Raw genomic sequence first — 15,702 nt, 5'->3', positions numbered from 1 at the left:
TTACAACTTACGAGAGAAAAAAAAGGTTTTATTTGCCCAAATAAAATATACAATAGATCATTTCATCAAATTAAAAATTATATAAGATTATTTGCAAAAAAAAAAGTCCTAGCAACAAGAAACTGTCTAACAAAGAACAAATTTACTAGAAAAGTATAGCCCTAAAACCTTTAACTTAGAAGAGATCCAAATAAGAGAGAGAGAGAGAGAAATAACTAACAAACAAGTACTAAATAAGAGAGAGAGAGAAATAACTAACAAACAAGTACTGTGATTTTATTCTTGAATTATGTCAAACATTCACTCTTTGTCAATGTGCCAAAGAACCTTAGTGCCTGTTTGGCCGTGCGGTCGCGCGCCACAACAAGACGTGCAGCCACAAAACAATATGGTGTTGAGAAAGCTTTTTTCGCACGACCAAACAAGGCCTTAGTTTAGTAGCAAAATGATCATGCTCCAATCACACAATGCAACAAACAGATGGTTCCAGACATCCAGTCACTCGAAAAACAAACACAATTAAGCATTTCACAGACAAGTAATTTCAAGATTCCCTCCAGGCTCCAGAAAAAAAGAAAATAAAAATATCAAACCCACTATCACCAATTGCCAATAAAAATTTATAAAATAACAATGCATTAGAAGTTTGATATTATTTGCTTTTACAAATTTCCATCTTTTCTTGTAATGTTGTTTTTTTTTTTTGTCTTTTTTGTCTTTTTTTATTTTTTTAATTATAATACCCAGTTCATTGCTTTTATAAAAATTTTCAAGTTATGATCTAGAATCAATTATTTTGTTTAGAATCGTCAATTTGGGTGGTATTCCATAGAAGGAAAAATAATAATACTCATGGTGCACTCAGCGAGTCTGCCTATATTAGTCTATTCATTACTTGGATCAGAATTCTAACCTCACTCAAATAATAATAGACCATGGTCTGTCTAAAGGCCGGGCCTATTATTATGAGGAGAACTAAAGCAATGATCTGATTGGTGTATGTGGGGATTCACACATGACCGGCTTTAATTAAGACTTAATGGGTTTAGGGAATTGTCCAAAATGAATAGAACTTAACTAATTGTATATATATATACACATATAAAACCCCATATAGAGCAATTAGGGCACGTCATACTTGTGGCTGAGGAGAAAATAATTGCTCTTTGTTGCTGCAGGGAGCATCAAGGCAGCGTGACTCCTCTCAGCGGGTTTGTATTGAGGTTTGTTCAATTAAAAATAAATAACAATAATAATAAAAATAATGTGTTACTCCTCTATTTTGTCTTCTTCATTGAATGTGTAGGAAAAAAAGTGACACATATTCTTGTTGGAGCTTTTCATGTAGCAATAGAAGAATGAGTCTCACCATAAAATTTTGGGTTGGTCCGGTTCGAAAGAAGGAATTTCAATCGGAGTTATACTTTGATTTAGATTATGATAAACTCTGAATAGTTGATTCTTCGAAATAAATAATTAAGTAAATTAAGATAATAAATTGATTGATTAAAGAAAAGTGGACCTAGCTAAGCCTACCTAATGAAGAAATTGCTTAATTGGGATTCTAAGGACCAATTTTCAACTCGGGTACCAGGTGAGGACAACATAAGCTGTCTTACAACTGGATTTAACGGGTCTGGAACCAACATGCAAAACCACTGATTGTTCAGGGACTATCTATAACTCTAAAAACTTGTTCAGAGACTGAAACATAAATCTGCTATAACTTTTCCGTTATAGCTCAGATTTGACTGATTTAGGCACTGGTGGATTTGTCTAGAAACTGCACGTGCAAAGATAACTTGTTTAGTGAGATTATATCGATTAATCGCAGATTTGTTAACAGTAAATTTATAGTTTCTCATCTAGAAAATCACACGTACATGACATTCATAGTTTCTCTTCTAACAATAAATTTAACTTCAAAAGTGGATACATATCATTATTAATGTTGTATTAAAAATAATTAAGTAGAGATGGAAAGGACTTGGAAGTAATTGAACCCTATTTTGGACTTGAGTGCTTAGAGGTTCTAAATATGGGGGTGGGTGCTTTGATTCGAAGTTGGTATAGTTGTATTTACTTGGTTTTCCTTTTATCCATTCCCCGTAATTCATAGTTGCTTGGATATTTTCTTTACTAGCATATTATTCATGATTGAGATGATAGCATATTCTCTTAATACTATGCATTTGTCATTGCTTATCCATTTGAAACTTTAGTAGTAAGGCATAGAAGCCAATTATGAGGCTCTCGGTGATGCTTGTACACATAGAAACTATATGGTTTCATAATACTCTGCAGCAGCTCTCCTTGACTATTAAAAATTTCTTTTGAGCATTGGATTGAGTTGAGGCCTTGAGCATCTAGCATGCCATCGTTCACTGTGCATTCACGAACACCGGCACAGAGGTCTAATCAACGACATCACATGGACTGAGGATGTTCTGCTAGGAAAAACCAGTCGGGAGCTGACCCATGAGCCCAGGACACGCCCATTATGTTACATGACAGCTGGCTTGAGCATGAGGGCAGGAGCCCAAGGTCCTATGTAACAACGGGCATGGATTGGACACAACACTTGACGAGCTATCTATTCGCTTGATGCATGGCACACTCACTTTGAGATACTTCATTGATTAACTCTTGTTACAGTAGCATATGTCATTCAGTTTATCATGCTTTATTGTTTCTCTGAAATGCTACTATCTACTTTGTTATCTATCTTGTTGATCAGTAGGTGCGGCTTCCTGTACCCACTGGGAAACATTTTTGTGTTTCTCACCCCCTTTCCATTGCACGTGACTTGGGCGGGGAGGTTCCGGACGTTGCATGAGGTTCGAGGTTAGTTTAGTGCCACCTAGACAATCCTCAAGGAAGTTGTGAACTTAGGTGCATATGAGCAAAGAATTGTAATAAACCTAGTTGGTGAGTCGTTACCTTATGTTGAATCACAAAAGAATCTAAGTGATGTACTAAAAGATTTGTAAGACTTTGGTTGAGTTTATGTACTCTTTGATTCCACTATTGTATTTAATGTATTATTAAATTAGGGTTGGTTGCCTTGTACTGACGCGATGCAAGTATAAGCGCTGCGGTGGACTTATGTTTGTGGCAAATCTGTGCATGCTCCCAGTAGGTTTCCAAATAAGCTTCCCCCATGTTCTCAAAAAGGGGCTCGGGGCATGACACTAATCCTATTATGTATCCTGTTCCATAATTTGCTGAAATTCGTCTTCCAGTTAGTACTGTAAATACATTGAAAATCTGGTTGTGCAGTGGTAATACAGATGAACAATCTGTTAGCAGAAAATAATTGAGATTCTTGGATCAAAAAAATGCAAGACAAAAGTAGTTGTTTCTATCAAAATTTGACAAGAAGAACGATAAGATTGTCTTTACGAATCTATTGCATTTGTCGCTTAAAGTCTACATTTCACTCATAAGAACTAATTTTGCATGAAATGAAGTAGAGCAAAGTGTTCACATGACCATTATTACCTTGATTATGCGTATGAACCAAACGAACAGAATATTGGCAACCCTCATGTTCCTGTTACAATCATTCACAACACAAGATTAGCAATTATGATGCTTAGATATACAAGTATCATTCTATAAGAGAAAATAAGATGATACTTCATAGATAAAATTTCCATGACTGTATAAACTGTAATTTTCAAAGTTTATGAAAAACCAAGTTATATTCAACAAAACTCTGGAAAAAAGCTATTTCGCAAACCGAAATGGTTTTTAATGCAACAAAATTCCCACCCTCAAGGTCCGTCCGGTAGTGCTGGAAGTCGTGATAAGGTCCGTTTCCTGATTCTACGCGGTAAATGCACGAATTAAAGCGAAAAGCAGAGAGAAAATCTAGGTTTCAGGGTATTTTTGAAAAAAGTGCGGCATTTTCTGTATCGATTCATGCGAAACTCATTGGGGCGGGGCTACTGCACAATTTACGCGTGTTGGTGGAGTTTGAGCATAAAATAATAAAATTTGAAGGACCCCCCGGCAAAGCTCCCCATCGGCCGCTGCCGCCCTGGAGGGCCTCCGGCGTGACTGCAGCCTTTTTGGAGCTGCCTAGTGCTCGAGCAACTGCACCCAACCGCCAGCCGCCATCACCCTCCATTCCTCTCAGTCCAAGTGGAACCTCGCACCACCCCCTTGGCCGCCTCAACCATCGCCGCGACCGGAGAAGAAGGCCAAGCCGGAACCTCGCACCACCCCCTTGGCTGCCTCAACCATCGCCGCGATCGGAGAAGAAGGCCAAGCCGAGCCCTAACCCGTGCGAGCTTGGATTATGCCAGCGCCGCCGCCGCCGCCGCCAGCTGGTGCGCCCCCTGACCCTTCCCAGTCGGCCGCACCCTCCTGCCGCCGGCGCACACGCCGCCGACCCGCCGGTAGCCAACCGGAGCCCAGTTGCTCACAGCAAGCTTGATTAGGAATTCTTTCATGTGGCTTTCACTGTTCTGGCGACCAGAGGCTGCTCTGACACCTTCGGAGGTGAACACAATGAACCCTGGACAGTGCTGATCACAATGCTCACCTGGTTTGTCTTTGGCGAGGTCTCGACGGTCGGTTTCGGCCTTGTCGCTCCCGGTGTGCATTGTTCGCAGAACTTCGGCTTGCTCCCGCGCATTCCACAGCGATCCGCGGTGCTCCGAATAGCGAGCACGGTCTCCGCCTCGTTGAAACCTGTCAGCTAGTGTCTCGGCTGATCTCGAAAGTACTCGATTAGCGGTACAAAGCCCTAAAATTCCTTGTTTTGCATAGATTATTGTAATTGTGAATACTAATAAGGGCTTTTATGCAATTTGTCACCTTGTGGCTGCTGTGGGCAGCATGTATGTGTGGAAGGTGACCTCTGGACTGATCATCCAAGGTTCGAAACCTTTCGCAGAGAACGAATATCGGTCTCGGTGCGCTTTTCAGCGAAATTCGACGACAGAACGCAGTTTCAATTCGGATTTCATCCGACGCTGTTGGAATACCCTGGGTTTTGCCGTTGAGCCTTGTTGGCTGGTCACCTACGTCGTCTCAAGTATTCAGAGATGACGGGTGTGCGGCGGAGGGTCCCGATGTCGAAATTGACACTTCTGAGAACCCGGATCGGAACGATTATTCGACGATAATCGTTTCAACGTGAGATCTTGTGGTTGCTGCTAGGACACCCAAAATGGTGTGTTTCGAGGCAGCGGGTGACTCATGACATGAGTTGGTGTCTTTCGGGACACTTCGTGGGTCCCAATGACGTCCCGGTGTGATTTTTAGGACTTCCAGCGAGTTACGAAGATCGGTTTTTTAGGAAACCGATTCCGTGGTAAATTACCAGGATTGTGAGTATTGCATTTTGAGTCAGTGGGTTGGTCTCTGATCCGGTAGAGCCCTTGTAGGTTCTCACGCATCTCAGGAGACGGGCGCGACAGTGGTACAGGTGGGTACTTCGATTCCAAGTCACTCTAGTGGTGCACACTCGGTGACGTTCTGTAACATACCGAACTTCTATAATCATGAAGTTACGGTGTATGTTAGTTTGGAAAGCCTGTTGAATGATTCCGGTGAAGTTCGGGACCGTTTGGATGTTTTCGGTACGCGTCGGGCACGAAAACGGAACCCGAAAAGCTATATTGGACTTTGACCGAAATCCGGCGAAGCGTAGGTGAAAAGATGGTTTGAACACGCTCGAAAATATGTATTGGGGGTCTCGGTACGATTAGAAGTGAATCGGAGACCCACGGAGCGAAAACGAGCGAAAACGGAGAAGAAACGGGCTAAAGCTGAAAACTGCTGAAAATTGCCTAAGTCCTTAATTCACTGGGCAGTCTGGAACTACGGGGTCCGGTCCCTCTGGCCAAGGACCGGTCCCCGTAGCCCGAAAATGCCCAGTGCGGGCAGTGCACTATTGGGCAAGTGGAGGGGGTTTTATGCAATTTTGGCAAGTAGGGGTTATATGAGATGGGTTTCTCTCATTCCTCTCTCACTCCCTTATATTCTAAACACCCTAAAACACTCCCTCTCTCTCTCTCTAAGGTGTCTTTCTCTCTCTCTCTCTCTTCAAGGAGGAAGGCAAGGAGAAGGATTGGAAAAGAAGGAAGCTTGGAGGAGAAGCTTTATCCTCATCTTCTTCTTCCTCACCATTGGGAGAAAGCTTACAGAGGTAAGCTTCTTGTGCTCTAATGGTGAATGCTTAGCGCTAGGTTTAAATACCTTGTGAATGGTTTTAGTTGAACCCTTAGGATGCTAAATAGATGGATAATGCATGATTCATGAAGTTAAATGATGGATTTTGCACTAGTGGCATCTAGGGCTCCAAAAATGGGGTTTTGTGAATAGATGGGGTTTGATCTAAATTAAACCTATGTAAACCTAATTGCTAGGTTTTCTGACGCATTGGCGAAGTCGGTTTGGCGATCCGTCGAGCCTATGTGAAGATATTGGGAAAAAGAATAGTTTGAGCTTCGTTTCCGCCTGGAGGGCCGAGGCGGCGTCCAAAAATCACGAAATTGGATTCCCAGCATCGCGGCAGCTAGCTGAAGACCTTTAAAATCCGAGGCCACAAATCGACACGCGGTTAGTGATCAATTGCAAGATTGGGCCAAACCGGACAACGGGTCCACGGGAGGCCGATTGCAAGTGACTATAAGCAATCGGAAAGCGATTTGAGGTGGGTTATGCTCATCGAAATGTCCTGCTCGCTTCCATGTCGAAGCGGATTGATGTTTACTATTGATGCATCCATGTGTAGTGGTGGGTTGCATAAGATAATATAGACGCATGAATCTTATTATGCTTGATGTTTATTACCTACCATTGAGATATGCATGTTGATACATTCAGGAAAATGCTAGATGAATGCATGATGAGCATGTTGTAGAAATGCTAGCTGGGCACATGTGGTTAAAGCTAGGAGAATGCATGAGGATATAATGCGAGTACTAAACGAATGCATGTTGACATTGTGAAATGTACTAGATCGAGTGGCATTCAACCTAGCGTTAATAGACGTAGGTTGGACATGAATGATATTGAACCTAGTGACATGAACATAGGTTGGATATGAGTGGCATTGAACCTAGTGTTAGTAAACATAGGTTGCACAAGTAAACCTAGAAGCTGAGATCTAGGTAGAGATGATATAGAACCTAGAGTGTTGGAACCTAGGTTATGATATGTAGTGAACCTAGAATGGCATTGAACCTAGGTTGTGAACAATAGTGGTAGTAGCCACTAGGATGTTGTGGGTCGAGCCTAGGTAGGTCGACACTCAAAAGTATAGGGTTGGAGACGGACCCTTGAGATGTGGAAATGGATTCCGGAATCCCAGAACTTGTGATGACCTTGGTATCAAGGCTAGGGCGTGTGCGACAATTTCGCCGCCGAGGTTGATACCAAGGGAGGAAATAGGGTGTGTGCGCAGAGTTCACCACCCGGAGGCTTGAACCATTGTTTGGCGTGTGCGACGATTTCGCCGCCAGATGGTTAAGCCGGTTTGTGAATTATGCCGCTAGGTGACTTGAGCCAGTGTTGGCGCGTGCGACAATTTCGCCGCCAGGTGGCTAAATCATGGAGTGCGGTGGGCTGTTGAGCAGCCAGTGCGCGGTAGTCCGCAGATGATTGACTCGAGGCCGAGTCGGGTGGATAGCTTGGATAAGGTAGTAGAAACCTTAAAAGCAAGTGTGAATAGCAAGAGCTAAGGAAGTGGAAACCTTAGTAGAAAGTGGACTCGAATTGTGAACCTAAGGTAGTAGAAACCTTAAAGCTAAATGACATGAGCTAAGATTAGCATAATTGAACGTAGAATCAATAGATCTACTGATTGGTTGCATAGTTGCATAGAATTGCATGATTTTCATATCGCATATCGTGAGGCATGAACATGATGATGTTAGTTGCATAAATCATATGATTATATATATATCTGTGGATATTGTTGGACTAACATGTTGCAGTGCCTCCTTGGACCTGGTGGGTTGAGCTTTTTCCTTGGGTGGCTGTATCCACTGGGAACTATGGACAATAGTTCTCACCCTAGTGTTGTTTTTGGGGGTACAGGTTCACACGTGAGCGGCGCGGCGGGGCGAGAAAAAGGCGTAGCTCCGTAAATAGCGCCCTACCCCGAGACCAGAGATAGCGGTACCCGAAGTGACTTAGCTTAGGGGTTAGAAATGAGAGAAACAAACTTGAATACAATTTGTAATAAATCTTGATTGTATTTGGAAGTCAAATGTAAAAGAAAATGTGATGTAAAAATGCAAGTGGGTTGAATGTATGTAATAACTTAGTTGTTTATGTTTTTAATACTTCCTTATACAATCTGTATGTTGAATACTGTTTCTGGTTGGAACCTCTTATATTGTTTTGATTGCGACACCTAAGACGTACAGGGGAGACTCTGTCCGTTCGGCGGTCTGTTGGCGTGCCCAAATCCGACCAAATAGGCGGGGCTCGGGGCATGACACATTCCCTCCTTCTCTCTCTATATTCCTTGCATTACTTATGATTGTTTAGCCTGGCACCATATGACTACATTGCATGCTACTCTACTCAGTTACATTACATTCATTTATCATGATCTAGAAGTAGAGCGGTTATTTACTGTATCCGTGGATTTGTGACATCCATTGTGACCTAATTAGTCGGTTCTATGATTCTCGTTGTTTGATGACCTATTCGGTCGGTATACCATGAGGGGGTTGATTGTTGGCTTTTTGCCAACGGCTATTGATTATATTTGCATCGATCGCCATTGCTCATACGCATTTTACGTACACCAACGATTTGGCCACCGCAATGGTGTTCTTTTTCGGAGAAGTGGTGAGACTTTCGACCCGTGAGCCCAAGAGCTTATGCTAGGATTATATGCTATTTAGAGAGGCATGGTATTTGTCTGAGGTCTTTAAACCGACACGGCGAATTCTGGATTGGGTACTTTGGACTGATCATCCGGTTGATGCATGTTATTTACAGTAGCGGTAGTTGCATATATATCTTGTTCCTTATTTGGCATTGCTATTGTATTACCTTTCATAGCTATACTTTTGGTTGCCAGTGGTTGGACTCACCCTCGTCGACTTGCGGTACCCACTGGAAGACCCTTGTTAGTTTCTCAACACACCTCCCCCCCTCCCCCCATTTCAGGTGATCTTGATGGACCGAGTCGGGACGAGGCGTAAGGCACGTACCTAGCGACAGTTAGAGTCCCCGGCCTGATTGCATATCGGTTTTAAACTTATCCTTTTATTGAATAATAATTTAGACAGCATGTGGTCCAGTTTATCTCTATTCAGGTTATTCGATTTTACTCTAGTTTTACTTGGTCTATGGCATGATTTGAGATATCAAATACAACTGGTTTGTGAACATTATATGAATTTAGGAAACAGTTTTTAAAATAGTTTTCTACCCCTCGTGGTAGCTTGTTTTCAAAAGAAATAAAAGGTTCCGTGTGGAAAACAGTTTTCAAAAAGGTTTTAAGCTTTCTGTGACTTTAGTTTTTCAAAATGAATTTTCGGGTGGGAAACACTTTCAACTGATAGATGTGGGTTGCTAATGATATACCTATTATGTGTGGTGAATGTAATTGTGAACGTGTGTTGCGGATGAATGTGGTTGTAACTTGTACTGTATGCGACGCCGTGCAAATACAGGGGAGACTCTGTCCACAGGGACAATGGATTCTCTATATTTGTAGCGGGTCTATCATCCCTTGGGACAAGGTTTAAAAAAAAAAAAAAAAAAAAAATTGGGCACTTTCCGCTGGTCCGTAAACTTTAAAGGGGCCCCGGGGCATGACACGTAACTAGGCTCAAGGAAATAGTGGCTAACAGTGCATAACACCAGGACCACCTTCTACAGCACAACATAAGTTGTCAAGAAGCAAAATTTAGTTCATCCCGAGTATATATAACATTACATCAAAAAGAATTTCACTTCAGCTTAAACTAATATTTTCGCCAGGTGTTAGACTATGTTTTGTCTCAGAATTGTATAGTGTAGAAAGCTAGAAGTTGGCATGAGAGGCAAGAAGAAAATCACCAGGGTCTGGATATCTAGAGACTAATCTACTGAACTGTCCAGCTAGGTTGAGCCACAACCTGCTATCTGAGAGTAGGATCTGCTGCAACCCTGATTCGAGAAAACTATCTTTCCTAATCTCTCAACAAACTTGCAATATAGATCCTCAACCCTATTATTGGTGTACACACAACAGCATTTATCTTTATTAGGGTAAATTCAAGAGAAGGGCAATGCTTTGTATTACAATCCTTCTCAAGCCTTACGAACACAACTCATCCACTCTCCTCAAGAAGAACCACTACAGATAGGAAAGTCAGAAGTAACAACATATAAACAGCAGAAATAGGCCCTTAAATTTTGTTACAAAAGCCAAATGTATAATCAAGCATTTAAAAAATTTAAAAAAAAAATTACTAATGATGGACAGAACAGATATTGTTCTGTGATAGGTTTATAAGCACAAAAATCACCAATGAATAGTAGGAAGCAAACAGAGTTTAGCTAAAAGGACAGAAAAGTGATGGTGATTTTATCAGCAAAATGATTTTTTAATAATGATAAGAAAATGCAATACCAACATAGAAAGAAAAACGAAGGTAATACCTTTGATATAGGTATTGCCCAACCATTTTCTGGAGACCAGTCAAGAGAGGGCCTCAAGTCCTTACAAAGAGCACAGTATGATCTTCCTTCACCAACTGGAGGCTGTGGCAACTCTATCTGTAGGCACGAACCAAAAGAGGAGACCTTGTTAATTATGACAATACTAGGTAAGGGCCCGCGCGATGCCGCGGGGAGATAATATTTCAATTATTTTTCAGAATATTTTTTTGAACACGTATAATTTTATAAATATATGAAAACATGTAGCAATAGAAAAATGTTAGTGGTTCTTCAAACAGCTCTACTCAAAGTCTCAAAAAACACAACTGTCTATTTACAAAAGGGTTAATTGCATATAGGTCCCCGCAAACATAGTGAATTACAGATATCCCTGCAAAGTTCAACTTTCATAAGTTATTCGTGCAAAAGTCCTAATGTATTTAGATATATCCTTGCCGTTAGGATCCGTTAAAGAAATTTAGTTAACCACAATTAAAATACTTAACCACGGTTAATTAATAAGGTAAATTGATAATTTTACCATTCTTCCTCTTCCTCTTCTCCTTCTTCGTATCCTCCTTTTCCTCCTCCTTTTCTCCTCCTTCTTCCTTTTCCGTTTCCTCCTCTTTCTTTGAATCGGCTGCACCTTCGCCCTCCGCCTCGTCGCTGCAGGCCTCAGCCTCATTCTCGTCGGCCGCAACTCTGACAAACTCTGCGCCGCCCCCCGCTCTGGCAGCCCAAAAAGGAAGAGAAAGGGGGAAAAGGACATTTGTGAGGGCATTTTTCCAAACATATACCAGCTGGAGCTTTTAGAGGGACATATTTGTGAGGGCAAAAATGTCATTTTACAAACCTACTGTTAAAAATAAACAGTTCTCTAACGGGTGCTAACCAAAGGGACATATCTGAATACATTAGGACTTTTGTAGGGATAACTTATGAAAGTTGAACTTTGTAGGGATATATCTATAATTCACCATGTTTGCGGGGACCTGTATGCACCTTTATAAAAATTAAGCCAACAAATATCAACCGTATCGTATGTACTAATCATCTCCTGCATGCCCTCATAAAAACTAAGGGGCTGTTTAGTTCCTTGTAAAATGAAATCAAAAATCATTTTCAGTTCAGGTGAACGTTTGTCGTTAAAGAATTTTTGAAGAAATTACTTTTATTGAGAAGTGGAGTTTCCGTTTTCCAGATATTTTACCTGGAAAATAAAAACTCAAGGCTCTTATTAAAATTTCTATTAAAAATATGTTTTATTATTTATTATACTTGTTATTTAATTACTATATATAATATAGCAATCATACCTGTTAGGTCATCTAATTATGTGTTATAATAATTTAAAATAATTATCCTAAATATTATAAATATATTTTAGTAATTATAAGAATATTTCTGCATGGATGTACAAAAAAAGGTTCTCTCTTTCAAACTAAATTGAAAATTGAAATAAAAAATTGGTTAAAGAGGCATCCAATAGCCTATGAACTATTGCATAGTGCAGTGGTTCTTCACTATGATGAACTATTTGAAGTGTTAAAAGTATTGAATATAAATTTTAAGGGCAATTGCTTATATACTCCTGAAAAATTTCCGACCTTCTAATTTATCTCTTTCAAAAGGTTAATACTAAAAATACTCTTTACGTTCCGAGTTATTTCATATATGTTTCTAGAGTTAAATTCTGTTAGCAAATGATTAGCAATAGCCGTTATTTTTGTGAATCCTTTCAAGTATACCCTTCTATCATCACCAAATTTTCTTATTTGTCATTCAGTTAGGGACAAAAAAGTATTTTGATTTTTTGTCTTTTCAAATATATTCCTCTACTATCACCAACTTTTTTTATTTGTCCTTAAGTTAAAGGCGAAAGAGATATTTTGATTTTTTTAACACTGGTAGACATTTAATTCTCGTTTAACTCGAGAAAACTTAATGGGTGGTAACTGCAGGGGCATTTTTAAATAACAGAAGAACATATGAGGGGTATATCAGGAACAGAAAAAAAAAAAGATAAATTAGATATTTTCGAAATTTTGAGCAGTATATAAGCAATTATTGCTAAATTTTATCAACATCGTTTTCTATTTGCTTGAGTTTTAGAGAATAACGATCGTTTCATATTATTTCACAGAGTATCAAAGTAGAAGATTCTGAGTTTGAGTGCCAGACTCTTATTATTAATAATTTCCTCCTACTTGATTTAATTTCGTATCTTGAGAGGAAGAATCAATATAATATGGTTAAATGGTTGACTCAAAATAGGAGGGAAAAGAATGAAACAGTGATGCATGAATGCACATATGTATCAGATTTTAACTATGAACTAGTACAGGACCCGCGCTTCGCGGCGTGTAGATAATATTTCAGTTAATTAATATATATAATTTTTAAAATTTTAAAATTGAAAAAATTTATAATGAAAAATATAAAACAAACTTATATATCCTTTATATATTATAAAAGCTATTTTTTTATTAATATTTTTAGCTTTCAGTATTTGTAGAGTTAAAGTATTCTAATAACTTTATTTAAAAATTTAATCAACCTTCATAATTTTAGTAGCTATTTTAGCGCGATGGGGAGAGAGAAAAAGAAATAAAAAAAGTAAAAGAGAGAGAGAGAGTGACAGAGAGGAGAGAGAGTGAGAGAGAGAGAAAAAAAAAAGGATGGGTCCCACCTGTAACATACCGAAACTCGGTAGAGAGTATTGGACTTTACCCAAATTGGGTTAAAGTGCCGAGAAAACTGGTTGAACAAGTTCCATTTAGCGTTCCAACAAGGTTGGAAGAGTTTAAAATGAGTTTAAAAAAGTTAGAAAGGTTTTAGCATTTATCGGAGCGAAATAGAATCGAAAAGATGCGAATATCTGAAATCTGGAGTTGTGTTACCAATTTAACATCAAAAGTGTAAGGTACCGGACTTCTAAAATCATGAAGTTACGGTGTACATTTGGTTAGTGAGCCATTAGAATGGTTCCGGTGAAGTTCGGTGAAGTTCGGGAGCATTCGGGCGATTCGGTGCGCGTAGGCGCGGAAACGGAACCCGAAAGGCTATGTTGGGCCATGAGTTAAATCCGGCATTAGCGTGGATGACAAAATGATGAAAACATGCTCGAAAACATGTTTGGAGAGTCTCGGTTCGATTTGAAACGAATCGGAGGTCAAACGGGCGAAAACGGAGCGAAAACGGACCCCGAAAGCTGAAAAAGCTGAAAATTTGGCTAAGTCTGGAATACTGTTTTTCTGGACATTCGGGGACCGGTCCCTCAAGTCCAGAGACCGGTCCCAGCACCCGAAAATGGCCCAGTTTGGGCTGTGTGTGACTTATATTGTTGAGGGACCTTTGTGCAATTGTGCAAAGGGTATAGAGGTGTGTTTGAGCTCATTTCTCTCCTTCTCCCTCACATTTGCAACCAAGTAGACCTCTCTCTCTCTACAAGGGTGGATCTTGGAGGTGGATTTGGTGGAGAACAAGATCAAGAGAGGGGTTAGCATCTTCTTCTTCCTCTCCACCATTGGAGCTTGCTTTGGAGGTAAGCTTGCTACCCCTTTAATGGTAGATCTTTAATGGTTGGTCTAAATATCTTATAAATGGTATTTTTGGAATCCTAGGATGCTAATTAGATGGATTATGCTTAAATCCAAGGCTAGAGTGGTGGATTTTTACCTAGCTGAAACCTAGGGCTCCAAAATGGGGTTTTGGGAAATCTAGGGTTTTGATCTAATTTGATGGGTCGCAAACCTAATTGCTAGGTATTCTGACGTGTTGGCGAAGACGGTTCGTTGATTCATCGAGCGGTTGCGAAGATATTGAAGAAAAAAGCTTGTTGAGGTACAGATTGCCGCAGCTCGCGGCGAAAGCTTCCTAAAATCGCGAAATCGGAATCGTAGGCTCGTGGCATCACCTAAAGGTGGGGGAGTGCCATCCCGAAGCGGTCGAACTGCTCTTTATGTCTGAGTTCTATTGTCGATCAATTTCATATTGTAATATAGCCTTATAGGGTGTTAAATGCGATTGTACATATCATTGCATGCTATGGTAGTGTAGTTGTGGATTTAACACTTGAACCTAGTGTGCATGAGTTGGAATAATATAGTTTCACCCTATATGACATAACGTATGTATGAATGTGGATATGAACCTAGGACAATGACAACCTAGGGAGTTAGTGCTAAGAGTGTATAAAGAACACTTAGATGATAATGAGTGGCATCTAGTAAACATTGAATATAAGAACGAGTAGCATTGATGAACTTAGAGTATAGATGAAAACTCTCATTGCATGTTGAACTTAGAAGTGAACTAGTACCCAAGTGTGGTTGTCTAGAGTGTAGGGTATCCTCAATGATGGGGATATGATCATACTCATATGTCTGTTCGAAGCTTGGAGTGGTCGCCCCACACAAGCAGTGTACTCCGGAGTTGTCACACGATAGGGATAGCCTTTTTGGGTCCCGAGGGGTTAGCCTTTTTGGGCCCCGCAGACAATCTTGGGCGAGTGAGCTGATCCTCCCCATGTGAGTCAGGTGAGTGAGCTGATCCTCACCTGTGAGATTCAGATTGGGTTGTGGTATTTGTGCGAGTCGGGCGAGTGAGCGGATCCTCCCCGAAGTGTTTAGATAGTGAGTCGGGCGAGTGAGCGAATCCTCCCCGGTATGTTAGATTGTGAGTTGGGTGAGTGAGCGGATCCTCACCTGTGTGATTAAGTATGGCATATCATTATTGTTGAAGCATCATGTAGTAGACTTGTAGTTATTTACTATGATTAAAGTTTATGTATGCATTATTGCAGATTGAGGCATAGTTAGATGTTCATTATATACTCCTGCCTATTTATTATAAATCCTTTCAATTCAGCACAACTATCTATCTGTTGCATTATCTCTCTATGCCTGCTTAGACCTAGTGGGGAGATCGGCGGAGTCGGCGGCCGAACCCACTGGGAACTATTCGTAGTTCTCACTCCACGTTGTTGCAGGTCCAAGTACTAGTGCGCCGGTCGAGGATCGCGGTAAGGGCTTGGCGCCCTAGACATTTGGTAGCTTACTTTTCTATGCATTAGTAGTA

General features: G+C 40.5%; 1 protein-coding gene across 7 annotated transcripts in view; it reads right to left on the bottom strand.

Moving 5' to 3' along the window:
- Nucleotides 1-15,702, bottom strand: part of LOC109719548 — a 45,071-nt gene that overhangs the window by 6,621 nt on the left and 22,748 nt on the right. For all 7 annotated transcript variants that reach the window (XM_020246301.1, XM_020246302.1, XM_020246299.1 and 4 more), the window contains exons 5-6: nt 10,624-10,740; nt 3,502-3,553 (exon numbers count right to left, since the gene is read on the bottom strand). In XM_020246301.1, coding sequence (XP_020101890.1) covers nt 3,502-3,553; nt 10,624-10,740 — 169 coding nt within the window. The remainder of the gene's footprint in view (nt 1-3,501; nt 3,554-10,623; nt 10,741-15,702) is intronic.

Source organism: Ananas comosus, linkage group 13 (genome assembly GCF_001540865.1).
Source record: "Ananas comosus cultivar F153 linkage group 13, ASM154086v1, whole genome shotgun sequence".
NCBI classification, from domain to species: Eukaryota; Viridiplantae; Streptophyta; class Magnoliopsida; order Poales; family Bromeliaceae; genus Ananas; species Ananas comosus.
The sequence above is the reverse complement of the archived record's forward strand: the minus strand, read 5'-3'. Positions and strand labels throughout refer to the sequence as shown.